The sequence below is a fragment of the Dendrobates tinctorius genome, unplaced genomic scaffold, assembly GCF_039654945.1.
Source record: "Dendrobates tinctorius isolate UK_male_01 unplaced genomic scaffold, ASM3965494v1 ptg000104l, whole genome shotgun sequence".
Classification (NCBI taxonomy): domain Eukaryota; kingdom Metazoa; phylum Chordata; class Amphibia; order Anura; family Dendrobatidae; genus Dendrobates; species Dendrobates tinctorius.
Genome location: NW_027361772.1, coordinates 5096218 through 5111908, shown reverse-complemented (window position 1 = coordinate 5111908; position 15691 = coordinate 5096218). Strand labels below are relative to the sequence as shown.

Below are 15691 nucleotides of genomic sequence, written 5' to 3'. Positions count from 1 at the left end.
AAATTTTGTTTCTGACCAAATACTTATTTTCCACCATAATATGCAAATAAAATGAAAAAAAAAACAGACAATGTGATTTTCTGGATTTTTTTTCTCAGTTTGTCTCCCATAGTTGAGGTCTACCTATGATGTAAATTACAGACGCCTCCCATCTTTTTAAGTGGTGGAACTTGCACTATTGCTGACTGACTAAATACTTTTTTGCCCCACTGTATGTATGTATGTATGTATATATATATATATATATATATATATATATATAAAACCAATTAGCAATATTGCAAACCAATTTGCAATTTTTTTATTGCAAATTGGTTTTGTGGCTGACCACCACTGTTGCCGTGCACGCTGGGTCATGTTCGCCATCTTTTCTGTGTTTATTGTGATTGATCTAGGCTGCTGTGCACACTCACGGCAGCCCCGCCCTGCCCCAGGCTTTATTTATTTTTGCATCCATGTCTGAGCCTGCATTGCCCTTCATCTGTGTTTGCTGGTCAGGCAGTGTGTGGAGGTGAAACCTGAGATGTCTGTGTTCAGACCTGGTTGGCCTTCATCTGCACCTGCTCCATCTGGCTGCAAGGGAGTGATGCAGATATGCTTCAGGTATGGATTGCATTTGATATGGTCTTGCTTTTAAAACATTTAGGAGGCCGCAATGGCACAGTGAATAAATAAAAATGTAGAGTAGGACCCCCCATATGAGATTGCCTTGGCGAGGCGGGGTGGCTCAATATATTGATCAATATTTTGCTAAATGTTATGCGTTCTGACCACTGGCAGTGCTGGCTCTTCTCTTTTTTTTAATATATATATATATATATATATATATATATATATATATATATATATATATATATAAACACAAATGTCCATTTGACCCTTCGGTGCTAAAAGGTTCAGAGTTTTTTCATTTCTACATTCCAAGAGCCATAACTCTTATTTTTCTGCCCGCCCTTATACCTGCTTAGATGCCACAGTCGCTATTGACAGGAGCATCTACATCATTTCCATCCTTAGCCGTTGCAGGTGGAATGCAGCACTTAGAGGGGGTTCATTTTCTAAACTTTTTCCATACCGTCCCCTGTGTACACGTTTGTAACATGTAATTAATGATGCGTAGTAGAGTTGTTCACCATGTTGCAATTACTTATTGAAAGTGGGTGCTATTTAAAGGGAGTGTGCCAGAACATAGCACATGAAAGACCCCGGCACTTTTTGCGGCAATGAAGCAAATGTTATTGCTCTGTCGGCATGTCATGTGCAACGCTTTACAAAATGGCCAACGTTTCTGATCACGCCCTGCGGTGGACGCTCAGTAGAGAGGCTGATTGCTCTTCTGTCCGGGAGGCAGAAACGTTGGGCATCTTGTGAGATGTTCTTGGAAATGAGCAATAAAATGTTCTTCACTGCAACAAAGAGTGCCATGATCCTACTACTGTGCCCCACCATCCACCTGGAGTGCCGAAACATAACCAAGTGAAGCGGAATGATCTCACCCAGCTATCGGACCTGTGCAAGAGCGGGAAGGGTGTCTGATATCACCGCACACGCTTCCCAGCATTCTGTGAGCGGTGGGGAGCTTGTCACACACATTGCGCACGCTGGAGGTGGATGGACCCTTTTAATGATGATAGGATCTGCACATGCGCGGTCAGCTGATCGGCCACTGGGATGGATGGATGGATAAAGCTGAACACAGAATAATAGGGACCCATTTCAGAAGATGAAAGGTTATTTTTTAAACTGAGAATAATTTTTAATAAATACAGTGGGGAAAATAAGTATTTGATACACTGCTGATTTTGCAAGTTTTACCACCTACAAAGAATGGAGAGGGTTGTCATTTTTATTGTAGGTACACTGCAACTGTAAGAGACAAAATCTAAAAATAAAAACAAGAAAATCACATTGTAGGATTTTTATATAATTAATTTACATTTTATTACAGAAAATAAGTATTTGATACAATACAAAAACAGAACTTAATATTTGGTGTAGAAACCTTTGTTTGCAATTACAGAGGTCAGACGTTTCCTGTGGTTCTTGGCCAAGTTTGCACACAATGCAGCAGGGATTTTGGCCCCCTCCTCCATACAGAGCTTCTTCTGATCTTTCAGGTTTTGGGGCTGTTGCTGGGTAACATTGAGTTTTAGCTCCATCCAAAGATTTTCTATTGGGTTCAGGTCTGGAGACTGGCTAGGCCACTCCAGGACCTTGAGATGTTTCTTACGGAGACACTCCTTAGTTGCCCTGGCTGTGAGTTTTTGGTCATTGTCATGCTGGAAGACCCAGCCACGACCCATCTTCCCTTACTGAGGGAAGGAGTTTGTTGGCCAAAAAAATTTTGATACATGACCCTATCCATCCTCCCTTCAATACGATGCAGTCATCCTGTCCCCTTTGCAGAAAAGCACCCACAAAGTATGATTCAGGTTGGGACAGTGTTCTTGGGATTGCACTCATTCTTCTTCTTCCTCCAAACATGGCGAGTGGAGCGATACCAAAAAGTTCTCCTTTGGTCTCATTTGACCACATGACCTTGTCCCATGCCTCCTCTGGATGATCCAGATGGTCACTGGTGAACTTCAAATGGACCTGGACATGTGCTGGTGTGAGCAGGGAGACCTTGCGTGCAATGCAGGATTTTAATCCATAACAGCGTAATGAGTGCCTAAGGGTAATGTTCGAGACTGTGGTCACAACTCACTCCAGGTCAATGACCAGGTCCTCCCATGTAGTTTTGGGCTGATTCCTGACTTTTCTCGGAATCATCTTTACCCCACGAGGCGAGATTTTGTATGGAGCCTCAGACCCAGGAAGATTGACAGTCAACTTGCCTTTCTTCCATTCTCTAAAAATTGCGCCAACAGTTGTTGCCTTCTCACCAAGCTGCTTTCCTATTGTCCTGTAGCCCATCCAAATCTTGTGTAGGTCTACAATTTTGTCCTGGGTGTCCTTAAACAGCTCTTTGGTCTTGGCCATGGTGGAGAGGTTGGAGTGTGATTGTGTGTGTGTGAACAGATGTCTTTTATACAGGTAACGAGTTCAAACATGTGCAGTTAGTACAGGTAATGAGGGCAGAGTAGGAGGAGTTCTTTAAAGAAAAACTAACAGGTCTGTGAGAGCCAGAATTCTTGTTGGTTGGTCGGTGATCAAATACTTATTTCATGCAATAAAATACAATTTAATTATGTAAAAATCATCCAATGTAATTTTCAGGTTTTCTTAAATTGTGTCTCTCACAGATGAAGTGTATCTACGATAAAAATTACAGCTCTCTCCATTCTTTGTAGGTGGGAAAACTTGCAAAATCGGCAGTGTATCAAATACTTATTTTCTCTACTGTATAAATTACAAAAACATTTATTTACACATTTTCTGCTTAATTAAAATGTATCTTTTATGGTGGCACAACCCCTTTAAGTGTACCCACCTACTTGATTTCCATTTATTTCCACCCTTCTCTGGAGCAATCAATCAAGGAAGAGAAACGACAGATGTAAAACAAGTAGGTGGGAAGGTGCACCGAATAGCACAGCCACACCGAGGGTGCAGAGTGGGCCTGTGCTTGGTTTGAACAGTCTTTTTGTGCTGGCATACTGTTTAACCATACAGTGCATTTCCACCTTTTATCATAATGTTATTTGTAGATCCCACAGTCTATGTAATAAAGGACATGGGGATAGAAAAACCCTTTAATCAGCAACAGCTTACAATGGTCTAGAAGTGCTAGCAATGCTTCTTAGTGACATCACTACTGCTTCTCATGACATCATCACTCAGCATCACTGACCGTCATATCTACAGCCTGAGACCATCTTATCTTAACCCCAACCCCGGATTATAATGGAAGTGTATCAAGTCGTAGACAAAGATGTAGCAGAGCTGAATTTCAATTCAACTCCTTGGAGCTAAGATAATGTAACATGGTGACATGCAGTCCTATGTAACACCATAGATAACCCAACGATCACCATCATTTACACGAAAACCCGGCTCTGCTGCATCGGCATCACTCACCTGCTCACTCGCTCCTCTCTCAGGATCTGTATGCAGATTCTGGTGATGTTGAGGGACATGAGACAGAACGGGAAATTCTGGAAGAGAAGACGCAGAATTATCGTGAATGTATGATAAGTGACTATACAGCAAGTATACAAGTGATAGAGACCTGTCTGTGGTGCTGCGACAGGCGGAAAATGTCATGAGCCAAAGGCAGGGTTTTGGGCTCCATCACCATGTGCAACAGGTGCATAAGACCAAGCAGGCCGGCAGCTCGCAAGTCTGTGCCAGGATCAAGACCTACAGGGCAAGAGAAAGGGCATCTCATTAATAGGCCAGTCTGACAATGAGAGATTTGAGCACGGATGAGAAACAAGGCGCAGGAGTCCACACTGTCTTTCTATACTTTCTTGCGGAGCAGCATGGTGGCTCAGTGGTTAGCACTGTATGGTGGCTCAGTGGTTAGCATTGCAGCTTTGCAGTGCTGGGGTCCTGGGTTCAAATCCCACTAAGGACAACAAGGAGTTTCTATATTCTCCCAAGGTTGCTTGGGTTTCCTCCGACACTCCAAAGACATACTGATAGGAAAATTAGATTGTGAGCCCCAATTGGGACAATGACGATAATGTTGGTAAAGTGCTGCGGAATTAATGGCGCAATATAACAGAGTAAAAATTAATAAGACAAAATATATAATATCTAGTTCATTTTCTCAAACACTACACAGACGCATATTCTACATTTCCACCATGCTATCTTTAAGAATGCAGAAAAAGTGAGGTATGGCATCATCAAGGCATATTCATTTGTCAATGACCTGGTATCCAGAAAAAAAAGGACAACTCGACTGTCAGGGTCATCAGCACATCACTACTACCACAGATCCCCCATGAATCCAGCCCATCGCTATCTCACCTTGGAATCCCAGTTGCTCCCAGTGTGACCCGTACTGGGGACAGTCAAACCTGGCACCGGTCAGCTTCTTGTATATCGTCTGCAGCACTCGCACGTGGACCTGCTGACCATTATCAAGCGGACCTATGTGAAAATAATGCACAATATATATAGTATATTATATAGTAGAAAGTGATCAGTTTCCACTTTATGCCATCCAGACAGAAAAGATACATAAAACTAAAAAAGAAAAAATAAATAAATGGGAAATTCTGGTTCATTAGGAAGTTTCTTTTTTCATTATGCAAACCATTGGCTTAAGAGTTAAATTTGCTCGCATTAAATTTTCTAATATTCTTGCATAAATTTGTGAAAACAGAAAGCAAAAAACACAAATATCCTGAACTAAAAGTAAAAAATATACTGCAAATAATGCATAAAGATAATAATAATAATAAGGGTATTTAGTAAACATAATTTTGATCAAAATAATGTTTTTTTTTTGCATAAATTTGTGACTAAAGGCCTTTTCTGTTTGCTTTTTTATATTGGTTATATCAAGTCTGATTCCTTATCATCAGTCAATATAGCTGCTTGCAGTCAATCAATGGAAAAGAACATGAAAAAGCTAAAAATCGCCTTAATTGAGTAAAAACAAACACAGGAAAATGTTTATAAATAGTACAACCACACTAATCTTGTTAATCCTCTGCTGCCTCAGCGATGGTGATTATATATACATATACACACTACCATTCAAAGGTTTAGGGTCACTTAGAAATGGCCTTATTTTTGAAAGAAAAGCAGTTTTTTCCAATGAAGCTAACATTAAATGATTCAGAAATACACTCTATATATTGTTAATGTGGTAAATGACTATTCTAGCTGCAAACGTCTGGTTTGTAATGCAATATCTTCATAGGTTTATAGAGGCCCATTTCCAACAACCATCACTCCAGTGTTCTTATGGTACTTTGCTAACTGTGTAAGAAGGCTAATGGATGGTTAGAATACCCTTGAAAACCCTTGTGTAAGTACGTTAGCACAGCTGAAAACAGTTTGGCTTATTAGAGAAGCTATAAACCTGACCTTCCTTTGAGCTAGTTCAGAATCTGGAGTATTACATTTGTTTGTTCCATTAAACTCTCAAAATGGCCAGAAAAAAAGAACTTTCATGTGAAACTCGACAGTCTATTCTTGTTCTTAGAAATGAAGGCTATTCCATAAGAGAAATTGCCAAGAACTGAAGATTTCCTACAACGGTGTGTACTACTCCCTTCAGAGGAGAGCACAAACAGGCTCTAACCAGAGTAGAAAGAGAAGTGGGAGGCCGAACTGCACAACTGAGCAACAAGACAAGTACATTAGAGTCTGCAGTTTGAGAAATCAACAACTCACAGGTCCTCAACTGGCAGATTCATTACATAGTACACGCAAAATGCCAGTGCCAACATCTACAGAGAAGAGGCGACTCCGGGATGCTGGCCTTCAGGGCAGAGTGGCAAAGAAAAAGCAAAAGCCATATCTGAGACTGGCTAATAAAAGAAGACTAATATGGGCAACAGAACACAGACATTGGACAGAGGAAGATTGGAAAAAAAGTGTTATGGACAGACAAATCCAAGTTTGAAGTGTTTGGATCACACAGAAGAACATTTGTGAGTCGCAGAACAACTGAAAAGATGCTTGAAGAATGCCTGATGCCATCTGTCAAGCATGGTGGAGGTAATATGATGGTCTGGGGTTGCTTTGGTGCTGGTAAAGTGGGAGATTTGTACAAAGTAAAAGGGATTTTGAATAAGGAAGGCTATCACTCCATTTTTCAACACCATGACATACCCTGTGGACAGAGCTTGATTGGAGCCAATTCCATCCTACAACAGGACAATGACCCAAAGCACACCTCCAAATTATGCAAGAACAATTTAGGGAAGAAGCAGGCAGCTGGTATTCTATCTGTAATGGAGTGGCCAGCGCAGTCACCAGATCTCAACCCCATTGAGCTGTTGTGGGAGCAGCTTGACCGTATGGTGCGCAAAAAGTGCTCATCAGGCCAAACCAACATGTGGGAGGGGCTTCTGGAAGCACGGGTTGAAATTTCTCCAGATTACCTCAGCAAATTAACTGCTACAATGCCAAAGGTCTGCAATGCTGTAACTGCTGCAAAGGGAGCATTCTTTGACAAACGCAAAGTTTGAAGGAAAAAATTATTATTTCACATAAAAACTTTTTTCGAACCTTGTCAATGTCTGGAATAGATTTTAAATTCATTTGGCAACTCATTTGATTAATAAAAGTATGAGTTTTCATGGAAAACACAAAATTGTCTGGGTGACCCCAAACTTTTGAACGGTAGTGTATATATATTATATATAGGGTGATGGCTGTAATGTACAGCTGAGCTTCTGTTGAAACTGCTGGGCTTCCATTTTTGGGTCCTGGTCCTGCTCGGCCCTTATCCACTTTGACACATGGTGAGGTTTTAATACTAGAGGTTAGGACCATCCCGATTTGTGTCAAAAACAGTGTTTGTTAAGTGCCTTATGTCAATTACATGCACTACTGCTATGTATTTACTTGCAGCAGGGTATATGTTCATTTTGTTTCTGTCTTAGGTTTTGTCTGTTTAATGGCCGGTGTGAACATGCTCCTACACGTTGCATGTACACCACCGTATGCTCCAGGTCATTTCTTTCGGTTTTGCTTCAGATTCCCTGCATGGCTGAAATGAGACCGGTTCATATTGCGAAGCTGGAGCATAATTTAGCTAATAGACACAAGTATCTGGCAGTGATCTATGAACACTAGACTATTGTATAGCAGATCTGTCACCTAATATTCTGCCACATGCAATGTATGGCCGCCTCCAACTTCCCTCTGTAATAACAGTGGATCATGTCATAGATGACTGCCAGATATTCCCACCCACGGTAAATACTAGTACATTTTCAGCTTATCAAACGACCGCCATGTCATTAACCACTGGCCAAATACCAGACTTACGGTCAACCATGTACACAATGTGCTTCCATAACAGATCATTAAATATTATGTACTTACACTGTGCAATTGTCAGCACCAAGTCCCTCTCTGCGTGCAGATCTCGATGGAGTCGAGGGGGTCCAAAAAGTAGGTGACTGACTGCAGACAACCCTGAGCGCCGCACGGTGGGCTGGATCTTTTTCTGGGAATAGAAAGTATACATAGAACAAGGGAGAAAGATGGTAGATGTTGGGGCACCCTTCTGCCGAGACTCTTAGATTGCTGGCAAGACTCAATGAACATGAGCAAGTTCAGAGAAGAGCAACCAGGATGGTGAGCGGTGTGCAAACTATGTCCTACGAGGAACGGGTTAAAGGATCTGAGAATTTTTAGCTTGCAAAAAAGAAGACTGAGGGGAGACTTAATAGCTGTCTACAAATATCTGAAGGGCTGTCACATTGTAGAGGGATCATCCTTATTGTCATGAAAGGGAGAAGATACAGATTAGATATTAGAAAGAACTTTTTGAAAGTGAGGGCGATCAATGAGTGGAACAGGCTGCCACGAGACGTGGCGAGTTCTCCTTCAATGGAAGTCTTCAAACAGAGGCTGGACAGACATCTGTCAGAGATAGTTTAGTGAATCCTACACTGAGCAGGGGGTCGGACACGATGACCCTGGAGGTCCTTTCCAACTCTAACATTCTATGATTCTGCGAACATGGAGGATAGCAATTCAAGTTGCCTTGTCCTGGGTCTATGTCACATAGTAATACGAGGCCATGACTAGGGCTTCACTGCTAGTATTGCAAATCTATGAGCTGTCAGGGTATACATATACGTGGATTTCCCCCTTATGTAATATTATATTTCACATTGATCTGCACACTTGTGCCCTGCAGTCAGCTCCGTACCATGTATTCTGACAGGTCTGCTGTCTGGAAGTATTGCAGGGCTTCATTGAACGATATCAAAGGCGTCTGTCCTGGAAGAACTCCCAGAAGTCCTGTATATAGACACAGAAAACAAGGATATGTGTGAGAATTTACGGAGAAGAATGTGAGTGTAACTAAACTTATATTTTTTAGGTTTAGACATTTTGTGATAACCTTAAATCTCTATATCTTGCTGCTTTGGTGCAGAAAATAGACGCTGAGGTGTTCTTAATCAAGTGCATAGGTCTGTCCTCTATATCTGGAGGACGCGTCTCGCAACTATAACTGCAGGCGGAGCAGATCCTCCATTGTGTGCGTGCAGTCACAGTGTGAGGGGTTAGGGGTCTGTACAGCGCTCTCAATGTGATGGCATCGTGTTCGGCTCTATACACTCTTGTATAAGAGGACATGCTACAGTATCTCTTGTCACCAGGGCCACAGACTGCCTGCTTTCCCCACAAGCACGCCGGGCACGACGCTCCTGAACAGGGTCTCGGAGCATTTCTGGGGACGCTCCCTATGCACTCATAGCTGGGAGATCAATACTCCAGAAATGGTGTACAGATCAATGCACTTGGTACGGAAAACTTATGCACCCTTTTTCTGCATGAACGCAGCAAAATACCATAATTAACCCTATTACAGTCCATGCATGTGTTGCGGCTGTTTAACAGCAGCGAGTCATGCAGCCGTGGGGTCTCTAACATATTTTTCGAGCACACCGAAGACACTCAGCACCCGAGCATGCTCGGGTAACATCTTCAGATTTCGGAATAAATTCTTGGACTTTTGTGCGCTACCAGATAAAATCACTAATCCAGTGTTTAGGAGAAAGATTAATCCATTTATTTCCCAACGCGTTTCGAAATGTATACCATTTCTTCTTCAGGGGATGATTTTTTTTTTATTTTGTGCCCAGATAACTCCTTTAAAGGTGATGTCCTGTAATTATATGAATTATATGTAATCACTTATTTCTCCATTCATTGCTTATATGGCTGCTGGAGATAATGAAGTACAGGCTTAGTTGGTTATGTCTGGCAGTTCCATAGACAATGAATCAAGTGGTGACTTGCTCCATTCAAACAGGGCCATGAAGAGCTCAATTCATGGCATCAGTCGGACCCTCAGCGATCAGCATGGTATCCCCAATCCTGTCGATAGGTGATAACTTGCTAAATTGGGACAATGTTTTTAATGATGATTCGGCTATCAGCTACCAATGCAGACTGGCCCAATAACATGCACAAGTCAAAACTTGGGATATAGGCTTTATATTATCAGTGGGTCACTGAAATCAACAGTTCATGAGAGGTTTGTACATACCTGATTTTTTGCAGTACAACTCTAAGAAAGAAACCAAAAATGCAATTAGTCTTTATACTTAAAATGAGAATTACAGTGCCTTGCGAAAGTATTCGGCCCCCTGGAACTTTTCAACCTTTTCCCACATATCATGCTTCAAACTTAAAGATTCCAAATGTAAATTTTTGGTGAAGAATCAACAAGTGGGACACAATTGTGAAGTTGAATGAAATTTATTGGTTATTTTAAATTTTTGTGGAAATTCAAAAACTGAAAAGTGGAGCGTGCAATATTATTCGGCCCCTTTACCTTCAGAGCAGCAAACTCACTCCAGAAGTTCATTGTGGATCTCTGAATGATCCAATGTTGTTCTAAATGACTAATGATGATAAATATAATCCACCTGTGTGTAATCAAGTCTCCGTATAAATGCACCTGCTCTGTGATAATCTCAGGGTTCTGTCTGAAGCACAGAGAGCATCATGAAGACCAAGGAACACAACAGGCAGGTCCGTGATACTGTTGTGGAGAAGTTTAAAGCTGGATTTGGATACAAAATGATTTCCAAAACTTTAAACATCCTAAGAAGCACTGTGCAAGCGATCATATTGAAATGGAAGGAGTATCATACCACTGCAAATCTACCAAGACCCGGCCGTCCCTCTAAACTTTCATCTCAAACAAGGAGAAGACTGATCAGAGATGCAGCCAAGAGGCCCATGATTACTCTGGATGAACTGCAGAGATCTACAGCTGAGATGGGACAGTCTGTCCATAGGACAACAATCAGTCGTACACTGCACAAATCTGGCCTTTATGGAAGAGTGGCAAGAAGAAAGCAATTTCTCAAAGATATCCATAAAAAGTGTTGTTTAAAGTTTGCAACAAGCCACCTGGGAGACACACCAAACATGTGGAAGAAGGTGCTCTGGTCAGATGAAACCAAAATCGAACTTTTGGCAACAATTCCAAACGATATGTTTGGCGTAAAGGCAACACAGCTCATCACCCTGAACACACCATCAACACTGTCAAACATGGTGGTGGCAGCGTCATGGTTTGGGCCTGCTTTCCTTGAGCAGGGACAGGGAAGATGGTTAAATTGATGGGAAGATGGATGGAGCCAAATACAGGACCATTCTTGAAGAAAACCTGTTGGAGTCTGCAAAAGACCTGAGACTGGGATGGATATTTGTCTTCCAACAAGACAATGATCCCAAACACAAAGAAAAATCTACAGTGGAATGATTCACAAATAAACGTATCCATGTGTTAGAATGGCCAAGTCAAAGTTCAGACCTGAATCCAATCGACAATCTGTGGAAAGAGCTGAAAACTGCTGTTCACAAACGATCTCCATCCAACCTCACTGAGCTCGAGCTGTTTGCCAAGGAAGAATGGGCAAGAATTTCAGTCTCTCGATGTACAAAACTGATATAGACATACCCCAAGCGACTTGCAGCTGTAATCGCAGCAAAAGGTGGCGCAACAACGTATTAAGTAAAAGGGGCCGAATAATATTGCACGCCCCAATTTCAGTTTTTGAATTTCCACAAAAATTTAAAATAACCAATAAATTTCATTCAACGTCACAATTGTGTCCCACTTGTTGTTGATTCTTCACCAAAAATTTACATTTGGTATCTTTATGTTTGAAGCATGATATGTGGGAAAAGGTTGAAAAGTTCCAGGGGGCTGAATACTTTCGCAAGGCACTGTACATATACCGAATGTTTTCTTTATTTTCCATGTCTTTATCAATATTAAAAGACAAACTAAACTGCAGTTTTCTCTCTAACTACTGATCTTATAATCGGCTGATACTTCCTGTTCTGTAGAGATCACTTCTCAGTAGTCTCATTATCATCACAGGCAGGATTTCAAAATAGGTAACACCTCTCTGTGCATGATCTACCATTCAAAACAGAGGATGTCACAGTGATGATTTGCCGTATTCCGCACATGAATACTGCAGCCTATCACTGGCCTCAGCGGTCTTGTGCCATATACTGCCGCCCCCATATTTCCATCCTGTCGGATTATGACACAATCATCGTGCATGAGGGTCATTCTCAGTAATGTACAAACTACATCCATCCTACTTGCTACTTGTACATGTACCCAGAATTGCTATCTGGGCCAATATCGTCAGTATAGAGTTACCTATTGAGGAAAGCATGCTCCTTCCATCACAGGTCATAAGCAGATCTCTATCGCCCCCGTACATAAATTCTGGATCAAGTATAGACATTATTAATTCACATGATCGGGCACTGACCTGTCTGTATATGTATATTTTCCAAGGCGTCCCACTCCTGCTCCGCTCTGAGCAAATCTTCACTTTCTGCAAAAAAAAGAAACCCCAATAAATACATGAAAAGTAATAATGGGGGAAGCAATAGAGTAGAGGGGTCTAATGGACTTCGATCATGGTAACAATGCCAATAAGCTGCTCCTAAAGCCAGGAAGATATGGTTATGTTGACTCAATTTTGCTGCATTACAAGAGATTTATTGTTTTTTCCTCCAGAGAATCCGCTTTACCCGTGGTCTCAACTACACATTAAAGGATGCCCTGAAGAAAGTGGAAAGGGAGGAGACGCCATGAGGAGCTCACCCGTCAGATGCAACACGTCGCCCTGTAAATTCATGTATGATGCAAGGAGGATGCAGGTAGAGATGGACACATGTAATTCTACTTTCCGTCAAAGATAAGTAAATGAACACTGCAATGAGGGGTTGGTGACTAGGATGAAGGCACGTACCCGGCTCCTTCTCAGGCTCCTCGCTCTTGCCCACTAGGGTCTGTAAGACACTGTTATGTTTCACTGCAGAAATCTGAAAGATGGAAAATGGTTTGTTAGACGTCAGATTGTAATTAGTGATGAGGTGTTATCCGAGCATGCTCGTTTGCAAACCGCATGTCTTTAACACTATTCCTCAAGGTATTCTCTGATCATCACTAAGGGCACTGTGGTCATTATAGGCTTTTGTTACAGGGCTGTGAAGTCAGAGTCGGTATAAAATGGACCCACTCCTGAAACCTATAACACATTGGGTACAGTCGTACAATGCAGGATGTGCTGTAAATGTTTTCATAAAAATTTGGGAAAGTTATGAAATGTCCTATAAATGTCTGTTCCTGATTTAAGGATCTAGGCTCTTCGTTGAGATTAATCTGTGCTGTACTTTATGTCCATGCTCATTCGTAGGATTGACTTACTGACTCCACACCTCTTACTTGTCCCAGCTCCAGCGCCGGCCTTTGCGTCCTCTGTCTCCAACACCTGGCTCTCTTGGCTCTCCTGTATGTCGGGTTTCCATTGTAACCTGGGTGCACCTGCGATATCACTCCCCTAAGCCTTTTTAGGCCGCTTAAGTATTCAGCTAGTTCAACGTACACTGGTTAGCATGTGCTTGGACTCTCACATGCCACTAGCTAAACTGCTGAGCTCGGCTACATGTGTTCTAGTGGGCCTCCTGATAAACTCAACCTGCATTCTCTTATATTTGGCTCTGCTATTCCAAGGTGTTGATACACATACTCGGCCCTGATGTTACAAATTGTCTTTAAGCCTACTTTGCTCTGTCGTTCCACAAACAAGGTGCCGACTGGGATACAAAGTATTTTCTTTCCATGTTTTAGGTGCCGTCCAGCATACATCCGGCTCCACTGTTCCATGTGCCGTCCAGCATACATCCGGCTCCACTGTTCCATGTGCCGTCCAGCATACATCCGGCTCCACTGTTCCATGTGCCGTCCAGCATACATCCGGCTCCACTGTTCCATGTGCCGTCCAGCATACATCCGGCTCCACTGTTCCATGTGCCGTCCAGCATACATCCGGCTCCACTGTTCCATGTGCCGTCCAGCATACATCCGGCTCCACTGTTCCATGTGCCGTCCAGCATACATCCGGCTCCACTGTTCCATGTGCCGTCCAGCATACATCCGGCTCCACTGTTCCATGTGCCGTCCAGCATACATCCGGCTCCACTGTTCCATGTGCCGTCCAGCATACATCCGGCTCCACTGTTCCATGTGCCGTCCAGCATACATCCGGCTCCACTGTTCCATGTGCCGTCCAGCATACATCCGGCTCCACTGTTCCATGTGCCGTCCAGCATACATCCGGCTCCACTGTTCCATGTGCCGTCCAGCATACATCCGGCTCCACTGTTCCATGTGCCGTCCAGCATACATCCGGCTCCACTGTTCCATGTGCCGTCCAGCATACATCCGGCTCCACTGTTCCATGTGCCGTCCAGCATACATCCGGCTCCACTGTTCCATGTGCCGTCCAGCATACATCCGGCTCCACTGTTCCATGTGCCGTCCAGCATACATCCGGCTCCACTGTTCCATGTGCCGTCCAGCACATATTCGGCTCCATTGTTCCATATGCTGTCCAGCATACCTTCAGCTCCACTGCTCCATGGGCCGTCTAGCATACATCAGGCTCCATGAGCCGTCCAGCATACATCCGGCTCCACTGTTCCATGTGCCGTCCAGCATATATTCGGCTCCACTGTTCCATCCAGCATATATTCAGCTCCACTGTTCCATATGCCGTCCAGCATACATCCGGCTCCACTATTCCATGTGCCGTCCAGCATACATTCGGCTCCACTGTTCATTGTGCCATCCAGCATATATTCGGCTCCACTTTTCCATCCAGCATATATTCAGCTCCACTATTCCATATGCCGTCCAGCATACATCCGGCTCCACTATTCCATGTGCCGTCCAGCATACATCCGGCTCCACTGTTCCATGTGCCGTCCAGCATACATCCGGCTCCATTGTTCCATGTGCCGTCCAGCATACATCCGGCTCCATTGTTCCATGTGCCGTCCAGCATACATCCGGCTCCATTGTTCCATGTGCCGTCCAGCACATATTCGGCTCCACTGTTCCATATGCTGTCCAGCATACCTTCAGCTCCACTGCTCCATGGGCCGTCTAGCATACATCAGGCTCCATGAGCCGTCCAGCATACATCCGGCTCCACTGTTCCATGTGCCGTCCAGCATATATTCGGCTCCACTGTTCCATCCAGCATATATTCAGCTCCACTGTTCCATATGCCATCCAGCATACATCCGGCTCCACTATTCCATGTGCCGTCCAGCATACATTCGGCTCCACTGTTCCTTGTGCCATCCAGCATATATTCGGCTCCACTGTTCCATCCAGCATATATTCAGCTCCACTGTTCCATATGCCGTCCAGCATACATCCGGCTCCACTATTCCATGTGCCGTCCAGCATACATCCGGCTCCACTGTTCCATGTGCCGTCCAGCATACATCCGGCTCCATTGTTCCATGTGCCGTCCAGCACATATTCGGCTCCACTGTTCCATATGCTGTCCAGCATACCTTCAGCTCCACTGCTCCATGGGCCGTCTAGTATACATCAGGCTCCATGAGCCGTCCAGCATACATCCGGCTCCACTGTTCCATGTGCCGTCCAGCATATATTCGGCTCCACTGTTCCATCCAGCATATATTCAGCTCCACTGTTCCATATGCCGTCCAGCATACATCCGGCTCCACTATTCCATGTGCCGTC

At 43.4% G+C, this 15691-nt stretch overlaps 1 protein-coding gene across 4 annotated transcripts in view; it reads right to left on the bottom strand.

Annotated features, from left to right (window-relative positions):
* Positions 1–15691, bottom strand: part of ELMOD3 (ELMO domain containing 3) — a 43999-nt gene that overhangs the window by 13871 nt on the left and 14437 nt on the right. For all 4 annotated transcript variants that reach the window (XM_073588625.1, XM_073588622.1, XM_073588623.1 and 1 more), the window contains exons 4-11: positions 12882–12954; positions 12396–12461; positions 10139–10159; positions 8792–8883; positions 7957–8080; positions 4918–5040; positions 4172–4302; positions 4021–4097 (exon numbers count right to left, since the gene is read on the bottom strand). In XM_073588625.1, the coding sequence (XP_073444726.1) occupies positions 4021–4097; positions 4172–4302; positions 4918–5040; positions 7957–8080; positions 8792–8883; positions 10139–10159; positions 12396–12461; positions 12882–12954 (707 nt within the window). The remainder of the gene's footprint in view (positions 1–4020; positions 4098–4171; positions 4303–4917; positions 5041–7956; positions 8081–8791; positions 8884–10138; positions 10160–12395; positions 12462–12881; positions 12955–15691) is intronic.